Source organism: Diadema setosum, chromosome 13 (genome assembly GCF_964275005.1).
Source record: "Diadema setosum chromosome 13, eeDiaSeto1, whole genome shotgun sequence".
NCBI classification, from domain to species: Eukaryota; Metazoa; Echinodermata; class Echinoidea; order Diadematoida; family Diadematidae; genus Diadema; species Diadema setosum.
In genome coordinates this window covers 28,448,668-28,466,241 of record NC_092697.1, presented here as the reverse complement: position 1 = coordinate 28,466,241, position 17,574 = coordinate 28,448,668, and the positions used below count along the sequence as shown (strand labels likewise).

The window sequence follows — 17,574 nt, the reverse complement described above, 5'->3', positions numbered from 1 at the left end:
ATTTTAGGGACATCTGTGTAAAGACCGCGAAGGGACCAAGTTGCATCCGTGCTCTTCCTTGATATCCGTGTTGGCTCCGTATCGTTTCCGCTGTGGTCCGCGTTCGTTCCTAGTCTGTCCGCTTAGGCACCGTACTTGTCCTTGTAGTCTCCGTCCCTGTCCGTGTAGACATCCAGTTGGGATCGTATTCACACCGGTATTGAGAGGAAAATCGATATTTTGCATGCCGGAACATCACGGATGACGATCCGTGGTCATCCGTGAAGCAATCCGTGAAAGTGTAAAAGGGGCTTTAGCAGCTGAATTTTGTAGACTGCCATCACGTCAAATCCACAGACCCAAATCCATGGAATTAGCGCGCACCAGTCTTTCCCAGTTCGTATCAAGATAACGCATCACAGACACAGTACTCTGTGATCACAGACAGCGATGCCCAGGTTGGAATGATAACAACGAGAAAAGGAGGTTGAGAATGCATGGGCTGTCTCGGCCTTAACTATGATTTAGCAAAAATAGCAAAACACCCCACAGGAAACTGCCCCTATTGCCCCACTCCTGAAACAGTTAAACATTTTCTAATAGAATGCCCGAAATATACAATAGAAAGAGCCATGTTAATGGCAGAAACCAACACAAATCGTGACTCTGATATCATTAAACTTTTAGCGTCTCAAAATCGAAATATTCAAAATTCCATAATCACATTTGTGTACAGGACAAATCGTTTTAGTCAAGGATAAGTTTGACGAACCTTAAAGATTATAATGTAGTATTTTTATAATGAAGTGTAAAGTAGAAAATTTATTTTGTAAAATTTGTAAAACAGTGAATTATTGATATTATGTGAATGTGTATTTGTATGATCTCAGATGTATACATGAGTAGGTACGTATGTGTATATAGGCATATACACACGTGCATATTATATTATATGCCGCAGTATGTTAAGTATTACTGTATCAGTATTTGGAAGATTAGTGTAGATGTTTTATTATATACATTAAAATATGTTGAAGGTATAGGCCTACCACCAGTGCACCTATCTTCATCATTTGCACCCTTGATTCTGCCCACAAATGTTCGCTACATATTTACTTTAAAAAAAAAGATAAATAAAATGAATATATTTGGATTTGGATTATATCGGAATATTGCTCTCCACACGCTCAGGCATGACGGTCGCCACCATCTTTCTCGAGTTACCTAGGGCGCACGCCTGAGAAGCCTGCGAAACGCACTTCGCCGGGTTGGTAAGACCAAGGAGGTGAGACTCACCTCCCTGGTAAGACAGAACCGAGGGTGGCAACGTGGCCGTCTTGACTGAGCGAGGATAACAATAAAATTTTTATAATTAAAATAAAAATATGGTTGGAAATAAAACAAATATATTATGAAAGAATTTGAATTTGTTAAGAAATATTGATAATTAATCTATAGGGAAATATATATATTATATAGTCTGGCAAAAATAGTCAAAATTATGACTGATTGCCATTAAACCTAAAACAACAACAACAACAACAACAGTCTGTACACGGTCACTGAAATCGCACGTGCACTCACTGAAAAATGGTCTATGCACGTGTTTACTGGCAATGTACTACGGAACGATCTTTCTAGAAAAGATGACTCACGCGTAGGTGTACCGGCGGTGCGGGTACTCGTATCGCGGCGGCGCGCCCGGGTAGTAAACAATGCAACGCGATGGTACCGGTAACCCGCAGAGCTACAGTGTAGCTGCCGGTACTATTGTCATTACAAATATTCGAACATTCTAGTAGACGTCGGTATTGCTGGTTAGAATTCCCCAGTTGTTAGATAGCTATCGTCTGGAAGATTCTGTCTGGTCCGAGAGGCTAGCTATAAAAAGCGCAAGGATGACTTTCACAGCATTAGTTGATAGTTGCAGAGCTTCGAGGGCGACACGACCTATGAGGTAACAAATTGTTACCGTCAGGCATCAAACCACCGCCATCGGCAATTCTGTTCCGGAGGATCAGTCGAGAGGAGAGATTTTCCCTGTGTGAGGTCGACCAAACATATTTTATTTTACATACGCTAGTTGAAACAAGTGACCGACATAAGCTACAACAGTCGCTGCACACTGCAAGACTAACATATCAGAGAATAGAGATTTCTAGACCATTTCTAGAGATCACCACGGATTGAAGTCAAACTCAAAGTCGTGTGGACAAATTTACAACGAAACAATGACGGCAGGTAAAGCACCAGCTATTGGGATCGACTTAGGGACGACGTACTCGTGCGTCGGGGTCTTCCAGAACGGCAAAGTCGAGATCATCGCCAATGACCAGGGAAACCGAACGACGCCGAGTTACGTCGCTTTCACCGACACTGAGCGGCTCATCGGAGATTCTGCCAAGAATCAAGTGGCCATGTGAGTACGAAACAAAATTGAAGTTATTGAAAGGCATAGTTTAAACTACCATTTGCAGATGAAACAAAAACCCAGCATTAGTGCTTCAAAATAGTTCTAAAATGTGAGTTAGGGATAGAAATTGAACAACCAGCAATGTAAAAATTTGAACCAGTATAATCGATGTTTGTTAAATGCATACAAAATGTGAACAATAGTTACTGCCAATTAATACTGCTGGTACGTACAGACACAGTTATGGTTTAATAAGAAAAATATAGTGATATCTCCTTATATTTTAGGCTTTATTGTCTTGCAAAAATTTTATGGTAGGATGTTTTGTGATACAACTGACCTGCACATCCTACAATGTACATATTGATATGCATCAAAAGTGATATTTTGAAAATTTTTTAAATCACTGAGTACTCCCAAAGGTAAACAGACCCTTTAAAATTTTACTTGAAGTTGAATATGGAACTTTACGAAGATTGCTTTTTGGGGGATTCTCGTTCGAACAGTTAATCAAGGTTGCCGACAACCAAAGACACAAGAAAAATAACGTTAGAGGAATAAATTTCACTACATGCAAACGCTAAATTTAAATTTGATAATTGCAGCCGTGATTTGGAGGGCAAAATTAAAACATGCTTGCAGAACAGAACTGTCAATTTTTGCTCTAAAATGGATGCATAGAACCTGTCAAGGATTTATGCTATGCCAAAGCATAATGAAATGTGTGAAATAATGCTGTGAATACCACACTAGGAGGTAGTGGAGTAAAGTGATTCAAATGGTTGGCTGTCACAAAAGAACTCTGTGCCCAAATGATTTTACTCTTGGTCTCATTATATTTGAAAACTAGTCTACAGCTGTAATATTGTCCTGGCAAGTTGTGTCAGGCAGGAAAGTTTCATTGTAGACACTGAATAAATCAATGTATGTGAAGCAAAGTCCAGTGCCAAATGGTCACATGGTCATATTAGTGGAATATACATGAAGATTTCGAGCCCTTCTGAAAACTTTTTTGGCTTGAAGTGTTATAAACCTTGGAATATATAACAATTACTCTCTCTTTGCCATGCTCAACATTTGTTATCTACACTGTATGGGATAGACTCTAGGTGTATGTATACATTAAATTTAAATTGACTGTTTTTCATGCCCAAACCTGCATGCCTGCTATGGCTGCAAGTAGAATATTCATATTAAACTGCAGCTTTCCAAAAAAAAGTATCTGGGTTTCATGTGTAATGAAATTTGTTTGCTTAAAACATTGCACCAAACAAGTAAGAGATAGTACCTAGACTAATAAGAGTTTAATATTAGATTTAAATAGAACTGAACAAAAAAAAAAAAAAAATGAACAAAACTGTTTGATGAGAGAACATTTTTATTAGAGGAATGACTCATCTGATTACAGTATTCTTTACACCAATTGCTAAGTTTTACTTTGATTTTCTCTTGATTGTGCAGGAATCCCAAGAATACGATCTTTGATGCCAAGCGGCTGATAGGAAGGCGCTTCACTGACCAGAGTGTGCAAGCCGACATGAAGCACTGGCCATTTACTGTCGTCAACCAAGGGGGCAATCCTCTTCTCCAGGCAGAGTACATGGGAGAGAACAAGATCTTGGCTCCAGAGGAGGTCAGCTCGATGGTGCTCACCAAAATGAAGGAGACGGCTGAAGCCTACCTCGGTCAGAAGGTCACCAATGCTGTCGTCACTGTCCCGGCATATTTCAACGATGCCCAGCGACAGGCCACAAAGGATGCCGGAGTGATCGCTGGGCTCAATGTTCTGCGGATCGTAAATGAACCAACAGCAGCTGCCCTGGCTTATGGACTTGACAAAAAGTTGCAAGGAGAGCAACATGTTCTCATCTTTGACCTTGGTGGTGGAACCTTCGATGTCTCCATCCTAGCTATCGATGATGGCATCTTTGAGGTTAAGTCCACAGCTGGAGACACCCACCTGGGAGGGGAGGACTTTGACAACAGGCTTGTTAACCATCTTGCAGATGAGTTCAAGCGCAAACATAAGAAAGACCTGCGGCAGAACGCTCGAGCTCTCCGTCGCCTTCGCACAGCAGCTGAGCGAGCAAAGAGGACCTTGTCCAGCAGCTCACAAGCCAGCATTGAGGTAGATTCCCTGTTTGAAGGGGTAGACTTTTACACCAACATCACCAGAGCTCGCTTCGAAGAACTGTGCTCTGACCTCTTCAGGAAGTGTCTGAACCCTGTTGAGCGGGCAATTGTTGATGCCAAGATTGACAAGAAAGGAATTGACACAGTGGTGCTGGTCGGGGGATCAACCCGCATTCCCAAGATCCAGAAGCTTCTGCAGGAGTACCTGAATGGCAAAGAGCTGAACAAGTCCATCAACCCAGATGAGGCTGTGGCCTATGGTGCAGCCGTCCAGGCAGCCATCTTGAATGGTGATCAGAGCGAAGAAATCAAGGAGGTCCTGCTTGTAGATGTTGCTCCACTCTCTCTCGGTATCGAAACTGCAGGTGGTGTGATGACCCCACTCATCAAGAGGAACACTAGAATCCCAACCAAAGCTTCTGAGACCTTCACAACATTTTCAGACAACCAACCAGCTGTGTCCATTCAGGTGTATGAGGGTGAGAGGGCCATGACAAAGGACAATAACCGACTTGGACAGTTTGAGTTGAGTGGCATCCCTCCTGCCCCAAGGGGCGTGCCAAAGATTGAAGTCTCCTTCGATATCGACGCCAATGGCATCATGAACGTGACAGCCAAAGATCACAGCAGTGGTCGCAGCAACAAGATCACCATCACCAATGACAGCAGCCGCCTCTCAAAGGAGGATATCGATCGCATGGTCAGTGAGGCAGAGAGATTCAAGGCAGAGGATGACATCCAGCGTGAAAGAATTGCTGCCAGAAACCAACTAGAGAGCTACGCCTTCAATGTCAAATCTGTTGTCAACGACTCATCTGCCGAGAGCAAGCTGAGTGCAGATGACAAGCAGACGGTCATCAATGCTACAGACGAGGCCATGCAGTGGCTGGACTCCAACTCTCTGGCAACCAAGGAAGAGTTCTTGCACCAGCTTGAGGAGCTGCAAAAGAAATGTTCTCCTGTCATGTCCAAGATGCACGCTGGGAATGGACCATCAGGTGGCTACCAGCAGGCTGGACCAGAGACAGGGTCGTCTGGAAGGGCTGGACCAACTGTGGAAGAAGTAGACTAATTTTCTGTCTCTCATATACCTTCATTTTTTTGCTATTTTCTGTCTCTCATATACCTTCATTTTTTTTTCTATTTTCTGTGAGGTAAATTAACTTTTTTTCAAATGTCTACCTGCCACAAATTGCTAAAAGATCTAAAATGCAACCCTGAGACTATCACAGTTAGCTTTTTTTTTTCAGCAAAAATGTAGATGCTACTTTAAGGGCATTATAATTAAAGACAAGGATGAGTGGGCCTTAGTAACAAGATGTTGAAACTTCTCAGGATTAAAATCAGAAATGTTATGTGAAAAAAAAAAAAAAATCTGTCACTTTAACTGGAAAAGGAGAAGTAGAGCAGTCTTAACTGAAAGAATGAGTCCTTTGGAGAACCATGTCTTAGCAATGACCAAAAAAAGAAAAGAAAACGAAAAGAATCCATTTTGGTTTACCCTGATTTTGAATTGCACTTGAAAATTCTGTCCAGTGTTCATTGATATGCTTCTCAAATAAGTATGAGAATTGGTTGAGTTTACAATGTATCTACACTTGCACTGTTTCAGCACAAGAAGCTGTATTACACAAGGTTGTGTGAAGGTTATTCAAGTGTTTAACACTGCTAGATGTAATCTGTTCTGTTATGCCACTTTAGCAAATCTGTCAGAATACGCATTTCATCTGAAGTATATCACATATCTACAGCTCATTCGAGTGTTTTATAATTGTTTTTTTTTTTTAAGTCAGTATGTTCGATTTTGATGTCAGTCTGCTTATTTGAAACCATAAATTGTTTTTTTTTTAATGCATTCATGTGATTTTCCTCCTTGCTGTTTTGATTGAAGACAGTTTTGTAGTGAGTGACCACATTACTGTATCATTGCCAAATTTGCCTACAGTTTTGTTTGTAATGTGCACATGATTGTACTGCTCTCAGAAAAGTAAACCTTATACCATGTATATCAATCAAAAGATTGGTTAATATGGATCCTTAACTCACTCATGTTATTTTCAACTGTATTTGTGTAGTACTACATGTACATACTCAACCCAGCACTTAAAACAAATACCCCCTCCCCCCCCCCAAAAAAAAAAAAAAAAATGAAATGTTTTAAGACGTGACATGCATTATACATGACAGTTCCATTGTATATTTCATGCAATGCTGATATGTTATTGACCTCATTGACTGTTTTGTTCCTTATGAATATACATGTATGAAATGTTTGGATGCATATTTCTGAAAAGGCATTCAAATGATTGAGTGGCAGTTCATATTTTTCTGTGATCATCATTGAGATGCCAACTACACTCAGCAGTGCACTACTTTTTTATACACTACTGTACATACCAATTGTAGGTATTCATATTTATTTTGTAGTACAAGATTTGTAAAAATTATTTCCATAATAAACTATGTACTTTGAAATATAGAATCATTCAGTTTTGTCGTCTTTTACATATTGTATCCTGATGCTGCAGTGTGTGAATGCTGATTGTGTGTTACTGTATTTATCTTTTAATGATCGTGAATTGTGTAATCTCATTGGTCATTCACGTAACAGATAAAATCCCATATTACCCGTGTTGCTCGGACCAGCCACTAAATATTTCCCATATTCCGTGATATGTCGTCATGATATTACAGTGCACTCCCGTTATAACGAACACGATTATAACAAAATTCCGGTTACAACGAAGTAAAAATTCAGGCCACAACATTACCCACTCTGTGTATTTTTATCGTTTATTTGTTTGCTTATTACGAAATTTCGATATAACAACAGGAAACTGCTGGTCCCGAGGATTTCGTTAAAATGGGAGTTCACTGTACACAGCCAGCTGCGCGTGTACGTATGCGCGCATATTAAACAGCTCACGTTGCGAGACGTAATTCAACATGGCTGACAGCTGGCGATTTCAACATTCAGAGGAAATCGGCGAGAAGAAGGTTAGCCCAAAAAATGCCGGTGTAACTTTACCAGTGAGATTACACTACAGAATTCATGTAGATCTATACTTAAAAAGATCGTTACTCCCTGATTGTTCTTACGAAATACGGGAAATATCAACGGTCTGGTGCCATATTCCATGAGGCCTCGTGGAATATGGCACCAGACCGTAGATATTTGTCCGTATTTCCTGAACAAAAGCAGGGGGTAACTAATAATACCCGATTGTCATTGTTGAATACAGTGTGATGCACAATGTGATAGAATGTGATATGATATCAGAGAATGATAGGACAGGCGGGAGAGAGAAACACACAACCGGAGAAAGAGAGGGAGAGACAGACAGACAGACAGACAGACGGACAGAGCAAAAAAAAAAAGGGGGGGGGGAGGGGAGAGTGAAAAGTGGAGGAGATTCTAGAAAAGATAGGGGATGTACCTAAAAACTGTAAGCAAAACAAATTTATGTGCATTTGGAAACAATGCATGGTATATTGCAGACAATGCAGAAAGAAATACATTGTATTTGAATCATCACACCTATCACTTTTTGATAGTACAATGTGCAAGTAGTGGTAGGAGTACAGTTCAGACAGTACAGACATCCATTCAAAACATTTGATTGTATTGATCTCATACACACACACACATAAATGAATAGATAGATAAATACATTAAAAAAAAAATATATATATATACATTGTATACATGCAGTCAACCTTGTTGAAATCAAATCTATTTGGACTGAAGAAATAGCTTCGACTTGAGACCAACTTGTGTGAGGTCGTCTTAAGCAAGGCTGACTGTATAAAAATGAATTATATAATATATATATATATATATATATATATATATATATATATATATATATATATATGTATATACTGTATATATATATTTATATAATATTCATTTTCGAAGTTTTTTTTTTCAAGTAAGGTCAAAAGAGAAAAATTTTATTTGTTCAGTGTGACATTGCGCTCATATAATTTGTATTTGTAATTTGGAGATATCAAATTGCTACATGTATTTTACTTATTTCTTTGCTTTTAGCAGCTGTACTCTGAGTCCCTGCTCTGAGATATGGTGTATGTACAAAGTTGATTAAAATGGATGTACAATTACAATTATTGTACATGTAGGCCCTATTAGTTTTGGTGAAGCCAATACACACAGCAATCACTGTTACTTTGTCCTGTCTATCTTCATTCTCTCTCACCCCCCCCCCCCCCCCACACACACACACATACGGGAACACACGCACATATTATGATAATGTCCATATATACATATATATATATAATATATATATATATATATATATATATATATATAAATATATATATATATATAGCTTGTCTCGTCTTACCTGGCAGTGGCATAATATGTATAGCGCCATCTAGTGACACTAAAAAACATAATTGCTCAGAATCAGAAAACCATGTAGAATGCCTGCATCTTGGGGATTCACCCTTTGTGTGATTGCTTTGAGAGAAAACCCTATAACATTATACACACTGTCTAAAGTTCTGACAAAGAAAGGGGTAATATACTGTAAAGCGGACATTTTCGTGGTGTGAAAATTTTTGTGAATTTCATATGATCAAAAACTGGTGCAAATATGAAAGCAAGCAAATGTTTTTGCCTATGTGTACCACTATGTAATGTGTTGACTAAAACACACAAAATTCAACTTACTTGGAAGAGCGTGTACATAACTTTCCGTAAATATCAACTTTTATAATACAGTGGACTCCCATTATAACGGAGTCCTCTGGACCAGCAGTTCTCTTTCGTTATATCGAAATTTTGTTATAACCGAACAAATAAACAACTAGAAAAGCATTCTGAGAGCGCAGACCTCCACCAAGCAGCTACTTTCCATCGATGATCTTGCTCTTCCCAAAGAGATTTTTTCTCCTCTCCACCACAGGGGAAAAGCTCTTTGGGCAAGAGCAGTGATTTCCACCTATAGGTATACATACTGAAAAATCATCCGATTTCCCAATAAAGGAGCCTTTGTTACGTCATAAACCCTCAGCTGCGTGGGGCACCTTGTCCTAGCAGAAACTAGAGCACGCACTTCAGTACGCCTTTGAAAACCTCCAATGCGCAGCTTGAACTCCCACGTTCATTGACCCTACCTGTCAAAATATCAAAAATTCTTCATAAATTCCCCCAAAATTCTCAGATTACTACCAAAATTTAATTATTTGTTACTTGTGTCATTCTCAACCTTTCCTGTAAGTTTCATCCAAATCCGTTAACTACTTTTTGAGTTATTTTGCACACGGACAAACAAACAAATGGTAACGAAAACATAAACTCCTCCCTTGGCGGAGGTAATAAAAAACAAAGAGTGGATAATGTTGCAGCCTGAATTTTTATTTTGTTGTACCTTGAATTTTGTTATAACCATGTTCGTTATAGCGGGAGTGCACTGTAGTTGATTGGTAGAGAGGCTTGTAGTGATGAACACGCTTGTAGACTTTTGTTAAGAGTGTAATTCACTACTACAGTCATAATATCAAGAGACTTCCAAAGATATGTCGTTTTTCAATAAATAAAATCAATTTATTAATCAACAAAACATATACTGGTACTTACAATCAGATGACAGAATATTGCCAAACATTCAAGGAATATCTTTTTCCCCATATAATTTCATTAAAATTCTCTATTTCAACTGACCCATTCACCAGTCAGAGCATTCAGTAATTACAGATATTTTTTGTAGTTGTGTGTTTTTCTAAACATAGTTGATGTTACGCTTGTAACGGAAATCATCCTGTTGGTTTCACTCTTAGTTACAGGAAAACTAATGTAACTGAAGAATACACTAGCTAGAGACTAATGTAAAGATTTCACAATGAAAACACATTTTGCAGGATATCTAACATTACATAACTGATATTGCATTTGTTCTGACTGGTCACACAATATGATTATAAGAAGATATCAATGTATCTTGCATGTTGGTTGACATGTTAAATGATATTGTAAGCGAGCAAACCTGAAAGCACTTGCTGAGAACTATACTCCAGGGATACCAACTCATTTGATGGATACTTTAGACTACACACACTTACACACACACACTCAAATAATTGCTTCTCTTCAGATTTTGGACAGGTAAATGATTTTCTAGCAAAGAGGAAAAAAAGTGTCTTCCTTGTGCAGGTTTCATCTAAAACCTTGCCTCCACAAATTAAAGTGCTCCAAACTCTTACGTCCAACAGTCTTGGAATAATGTGTAAGTAAGTTATATTGATTGACAGTGCCAAAGCAATTCATAAAATACTCACTGTTAATTTGCCACTGCCTGAAAATGTTTCACGGTACACTGTACTGACTGAACATTTCAATCTCTTATGAAAGACTGCAGTTAAATGGGACCCTGGTGGCTCTCATGGCTACTTATCATCATGCTTTGTACCAACTTTAATAAACTAGACCATTTGCTTACATGCTCAATCACAGTAGACAGTCACACACACACACAGAAAAAAAAAAGGGAAAGAAATAGAAACATTACACAGTGGTTCCATACCACAAGAACAAAGGAAAGAAGACCAAAGCATGTGTTCAAAACAGAAATGACTTGGCTTCGTACATGTTACCTATTAAGACAGGCAAGAATTTACAATTAAGACAAACAACTACATAATGCTCTACTAGAATGCATCGAGGGATAAACAATGAATATGATTGTCGCCTGAAAGAGCTCTATAAAAGAATGGGGTGAAAAAAAAAAAATATTTGTAGTAAATGAGTACTTGGATAAATGTATGAAAGCTGAAAGGCAAGAAACTTAAGATCAAGGGCCAATTATCAGATGAGTGTCTGCATGGGGGATGGGAGATAACATTGCAACATCAACATATTAAACATGTACAAGAGAAGAGAAAGCTAGATTTTCACCTGCCACATCTGTCATTGAAAGAAGCAGAGTATCCATTACACTGGGAAACCTTCTATACAGGGGTCGCCAGGACCACCAATTTTTACCTCGTTCAAACGAGTACCTTGTGAACGCACCAGGTACTAGAAAAGAGACCAGGTAAATACAGTAATGGAAAATTGGGACCGCTGAATTTACCTCGTTAAGAGCAGTACCTCGTTGTAAAGACGCTATTTATAATGGGATTTCCCTGTACTGGCTACTGTTTCCATAAAAACAATGTACACATACACGCTTAAAGTGTTCACGCAACAGACACATCATGCATTTGTCATTTCTCATCAATGAAAGCAATAAAAGAATACAAGAGATTTGCCTGGTTTGAGACTAGGCACTGGACACTAACGTTGAAAGAACATATTATTGCTAAGCGTAATACAACACATCCACTAACGCACGCTTAACCCTAAATAGGCCGGGCTATTTAGGTAGATCATAGAGCCGGGGGGGCCTCCCAGGCCCCCCCTCAAGATCTCGGCCGTCGACCACGCGATCGCGACGAAAATTGGCACACACATTGCCTATGATGTAATCTAAAGTACCACAAACTTAAATAAAAAAAAACTAGAAATGTCGCTATGGCGACTGGTGTATGCCTCCGCCATAATACATGGTTCTCCTAATAGGTCTATAGTACAATGTCTTGACAATGTGTGATGACAGTTTCACACAATTGGCAAAATATCAAAATGACAGGTTTGCCACAAATGTGCTGAATGTTCACTTTCCTAGAACTAGGTTCAATTGGATGAATGATTAAAACGTCAGAGTGCAGGTATTTGGGGGAACTGATGATTTTCACTGGACTTTTGACCCTTTTACAAGTTTATGCATTGAGTAATTTTCAAGGTATTGAGAAAAAGTATAATTTCAGTATGAAATGGTAAAATAGTATTATCGAAACCTGGCCTTTGACCTTTGACCCCACAGTTCCAAACAGAATCACTGTTAGGTAGAACATGCATAAATATGTAAGTTTCATGACAATACCTTGAGTTATTTTTGAGATATGGAGGAAAAAGTGCAATTTAGCACTTTCACTTGACCTTTGACCTTTTGACCTTTGACCTTTTGGCAAGAAACTTCCCACAGAATATATATTGGGTTATACATGCATTTAGGCATTGCATAAATATAAGGAAAGTAGTTATATTTTGAGGAGTTGACCTTGACCTTTGACCCCTGACCTTTGACCCATGACCCCAAACTTCCCTAGATAATCACTGCCCATCGGTACAAGCATATATACTAAGTTCCATGAAGATACCTTGAACCATTTGCAAGATATGGAGAAAAACATGAAATTTCAATTTTTTTTTTCACAAAATAACCTGTGACCTTTGACCTTTGACCCTGTGACCCTAAAATCCACACAAAGTATCATCCCCCAAGGATATACCCTCATACCATGTTTGATGCAAAACCACCACACGGTTCTTGAGATATCGACAAAAACAAAACGGGACGGACGGACGTACAGACGTACGGACGTACGGAAGTACGGACGTACGGACGGACGGACGACCCGAAAACATAATGCCTCCGGCCACTTCGTTGGCAGAGGCATAAAAAATTATCATTTATGCTAAATTATGCTAATTTATTCATAATGATGCATGAAATCAGACAATTTGGTATAAATCACTAAATAAAGCTCAAAATGGACACATTTTTTGTGTAAATGGTCTTTTTAGTGTCGTGAGCAAATATAAGTGAAAGAAATTGTGCTATCAGAAAAAATTTCATAAGTATTTTATTGTTTTTTTGAATTTCTTATGTATTTCTTTGTTTTTTCGACTTTATGTTTTTCATGGTTTTTTCCATGAAACTTGTCCGCGACATTGTTCCGATGAAGAGAATATGTTATTAATTGATTTTAATCAATAGAACCCCAAAATAATCATACTTTTATGAAATTTGCCTGTAAGCACAGTTTGCATTGAAATTGTACATGAATTCACGTTTTTGAGCAATTTTTGGTCTGACATGCACGTACATATTTATGCGCAACTTTGGAACCGCGTGCCCGGACATCGCAAATTTGGTGTCAAAAGATGCGGGAGACTCAACAGAAAAAAGTCATGAAATGTCGCGGCGATAGCTTTTCGCGTTAGCGATACATCGCGCGGAACGTCAAGGGGGGGGGGGGCCTCGGAGGCCCCCCCCGGCCTAGTTAGGGTTAAAGTGAAAACTGACGTGACATGTCTTTAGCTCCAATTCAACAAACAACAACAACAACATCACACATATAAAGCTTTTTCAAGTGACATGTCTCCATCAATCAATAATAAGCTATAATACGGAGAACTAATCGCCTGCTTTCTTCCTCTGTTTTTGTTTTCTTTTTTTTTTACAATCATAATCTTTGAGAAAGAATTTCTTTATCTGGCTGCACTACTCTTTGACTGAATGATGCTCTGGTGAAAAAGTCTGAACAATTGAAGGAATCGTGACTGTGGTCTACCAAACCATCAAATGAGCTCTTCTATTTCAAACACCCAACAGCTGAGCTGCCAATGATACAGGGTGGGAGAAATACTACATACATTGTAGTTAATACAAGGGTCCAGTCCAGGTTAGGTAATGTCATGTATTGCATATGCAGCTATCTAATTTGAATATAACAGAGTTTTAGTGGATCAGCAAGCATGACTTCAATGCACATATTACTTATTGCCTTTGGCACAAAGAAAATGCACAAGATATATATTATTACATATTTCTAATGTTCAAGGTAATAAAACAGTAAAGCTTTTTGTTTTTACAGATAATTTTTACAGGTATTCACAAATGATTGCAATATGTTTGTCGATACTGCCAATTACAAAATACATTGCCTGAAATAGAATGCTTTGTTAAATTTGTACAAGTAAGCTAAATATTAGGAAAAATCAACATAACAAGGCAGATTCTCTGGACACTATTACAAACTGCCTAAGCATGGTTTTTAACGTTCCTGAATAAGGCAACAGCGACTATCGGCACCTAGCGATTAGGACCAACAAACATATATACACATCCAAATAAAAAGCAAAAAACAAAATAAATCACAAACAAACAAACAAACAGATGAGTGCTACTGCAAATAAAAAGGGGAAAGGAAACATATTCATGTTCCTTTGTCTACTGCATATTTACAAAGGTTTACCTTACAACTGTGATTTATCTCATATATTATTTCTTAAATTTCATGAGGCTTTTTTTTTCTTTTTTTTTTCTTTTTTAATGTCTGACAGCAAACACTTGACCCTCTTCTTAACATTTTGGATTCCGCATACCTTGGGAGTTTGAATCATATCAGTTTTTGCTGAGCTCATGCAATGCAACATCTACTTGTAAGCTTGGAAAAAATGGCTGAAATTTGCAATCAAAATTTTATGCAATTCCCATGCAAACTGCAATGCAGAGACCAACCTGGGCAAGCCAAGAGCATCACATCAAGGTTTACATGAAGATTTGGAATTATGTTGGCAAAACTGCAATGCCAGTTGCACAAAGAGATTATAGACACAAGTAAATGGAATGCTTTTTTTTGGGACAAACACATCCATGTCATGAATATGCACATATCTGGTCAACTGGCCAAGTCTACAAACGTGAAAGTGGCAGTTACAATAGGCCCATTCACACAGCCACCAATAGTCACAATTATCTGTGTTACAATTCAAAGCACTTTTCTTGTTAATGTGTGTGGCTAAAAAATTTGCAACTATTGGTGAGATTCAAATCCCAATTTCTGGCAAAGCTAGAATGTACAAGGGTTCCAAAATAGTTACAAATTTTTCTGAATGGTCATGGTTATATGCGGTTAAAATGGTGTATAACAGTTAGCAAAATTGCTCCAGCTTTTAATATCCCACAGTGGAAGGCACCTGTTGAATTAGCTCTTGATGACAGTTAGGTCAAAGTCAGGTAAAATTCTGAGACTAGCGCATGCGCAGATTGGCCTCATTTGAACTGGTGCAATTTGGACTGCGATTTTTCTTTGTGACTGGCTGTGATTTGAATTGCATTTTTGTGTTCTGCGTACGTGTCAACAAGAGAATGTGAATGGACCTAAAATATTCCCACCAAATACATTATAATACTTGTGCAGGCTTTCCGCTTGTCTGTAATAATCTGCATTACAGAATTATGCATAAAATCAGAATATGCATGCACAAGTTCATTTACCTGAAAGTCTTTTCAAGTAGATTTCGAATCGTGACCCTGCACAGATTAAGCTGATTTCTTGCTTACGTTTCCCAAATTCCGCTCCACGGCGGCTGACCTGCAGACTATAAAGGAACAAGTCTTTTACAGCCATGAATGTATCTATAAAACTCCACCATGCTCACAGAATCTTCAGTCCCACATCACGTTACTCCGGCAAAGATGCCCACATGTGAGAGTTGTCTCTTTTGAGGCCGCAGGACCCTCCATGTCAACGCTTTGCAGACACGGAGGTGGACCCCTGACCCACGGATGGGATGGGTGTCTTGGCCAGCAGTTTGTCACCGCCCTTCAGGGCTGCCAGCTTCTGATTGCGGGTCAGGGTCAGGTTGATTTTGCGCTGGGTGACCTCGCTCTTCAGTGACCGCACTTCTGTCTCTGCCTGGTTGCGTAGCTGTGGGGTGGTGGTGATGGTGGGGGGGGGGGGGGGTGAGGAGTGAAGAACCAAGACAATACCATTCATTTAGAATCAAAAGGACATTGCTTGCTTCATACAGTATTTACAGCTTTCTCTTCTTTTCTGTTTCTCAGCCTCTCTCTCTCTCTGTTATTTCTCTTTTTCTGGTTCACAGTGATTTCTATCTTTTTCATCACATTCACAGGTACGGTGTACACCATACATTGTGAACTGGGAATTAAACTAAAACAGAAGGCGACTGATCAATAAAAGATTATATGGTGCGCAACAATAGTTGCCATTATCTAACTGCAGGATATAGTTCATTGTCCTACACACTCTCTCTCCTTTACACAGCATTTAATTCCTGAATATCATATTGAATAACCATAGTTTTTTTTTTCTTTCTTTTCAGCATCCTGATCAGGAAACAATCTGTTGACTGCCAGCAATCACATTTAATGGTCTGAATTATCAAGGGACAATGTGAATGGGACTGAGTGAATCAAGAAGATAAGATGATCTCACAAGAGAAGGAGGAGGGGGAGGGGGAAGCAAGTTCGGGAGGGACAAGAAAAGGGAAAACAGGGAGGAAAAACAAGTACTGGTGGTTGGAGGTGGTGGTGGAAGAAAAAGATGAGCTAGTGGAGGAGGAGGAGGAAGCAAGCTGGGAAGGGGAAAGGAGGCAATGATGGAAGAGGAAAAAACAAGTGGTGAAGGAGATGGAAGAGGAGGAGGTGGAGGAGGAGAAGGGGGTGGGGAGGGTAGGGGTGACGATGAGACATAGAGGGAGATGAAACAGTGGATGAGGAGACACCAACCTTGACTTCTGATGTGAGCTTCATTTTGGCATTCTCTGCCTGTCTCCGGAGCTCCTCCAACTCGTGCTGCATCTTGAGAATCGTGATCTTGTGGTCATTCTGTGAGAGAATCACAACAAAAACAAAATAACTTAAAGTTCAAAACAACAATGATCCATGAAATCTAAGTTTACAGTACAAAATATCACACATATGTACACAACTTATTGTCATTTTCTCTAATCTATTGCATATCTTACACTGAAAATTTGTGACGTGTGTTTCTGGATGAACATTTTCCTTTTCAGTAAACAATGAGAGACCTGTACACAGCATTGCCAAATGAGGTATACTGCCCTCTACTGGTAAATGTTGAATAGTTGCACTCAATTCCTGTTCAGACTGTGCAGCTTGCCAATAAAATGACATTTCAGACAGCAACATAAGTTTTCACATGTTCTGCAGAAAACAAAGAAAGATCTTGTACCTTTCAAGCATTACTACCGAGACATGAGAGGCATGGATCAAAGATACAGACTTTACATCTACATATGGATATAGACTACAAACAAAACTCATTCCTGTGAATGGATTAATGTTTCTTTCTTTCTCTTTAGGGGAAAGGTCTCACCATTTTCCCTTTGCTTTCACAGGGTGGATAGGCCTATGCTTTGTAGGGTC

The 17,574-nt window shown here is 39.0% G+C and overlaps 2 protein-coding genes across 3 annotated transcripts in view; one reads left to right on the top strand and one right to left on the bottom strand.

Annotated features, from left to right (window-relative positions):
* Nucleotides 1–1,826: 1,826 nt before the first annotated feature.
* Nucleotides 1,827–6,981, top strand: LOC140236813 (heat shock 70 kDa protein IV-like). Its single transcript, XM_072316752.1, has 2 exons — nt 1,827–2,398; nt 3,854–6,981. The coding sequence occupies exons 1-2, from the start codon at nt 2,211–2,213 to the stop codon at nt 5,595–5,597; spliced, it is 1,932 nt and encodes a 643-aa protein (XP_072172853.1). The 5' UTR covers nt 1,827–2,210; the 3' UTR covers nt 5,598–6,981.
* A 6,304-nt stretch (nt 6,982–13,285) lies between these two features.
* LOC140237236 (uncharacterized) overlaps nt 13,286–17,574 on the bottom strand; it is a 37,285-nt gene continuing 32,996 nt past the window's right edge. For both annotated transcript variants that reach the window (XM_072317178.1, XM_072317179.1), the window contains 2 exons: nt 16,915–17,013; nt 13,286–16,090 (listed from right to left, as the gene is read on the bottom strand). In XM_072317178.1, coding sequence (XP_072173279.1) covers nt 15,908–16,090; nt 16,915–17,013 — 282 coding nt within the window. In that variant the 3' untranslated portion in view covers nt 13,286–15,907. The remainder of the gene's footprint in view (nt 16,091–16,914; nt 17,014–17,574) is intronic.

Coding starts and splice junctions, on each gene's coding strand:
- LOC140236813 (XM_072316752.1), top strand. CDS start 2,211: ATGACGGCAGGTAAAGCACCAGCTATTGGGATCGACTTAGGGACGACG. Junction 2,399..3,853: donor GCCAAGAATCAAGTGGCCAT/GTGAGTACGAAA, acceptor TTGATTGTGCAG/GAATCCCAAGAATACGATCT.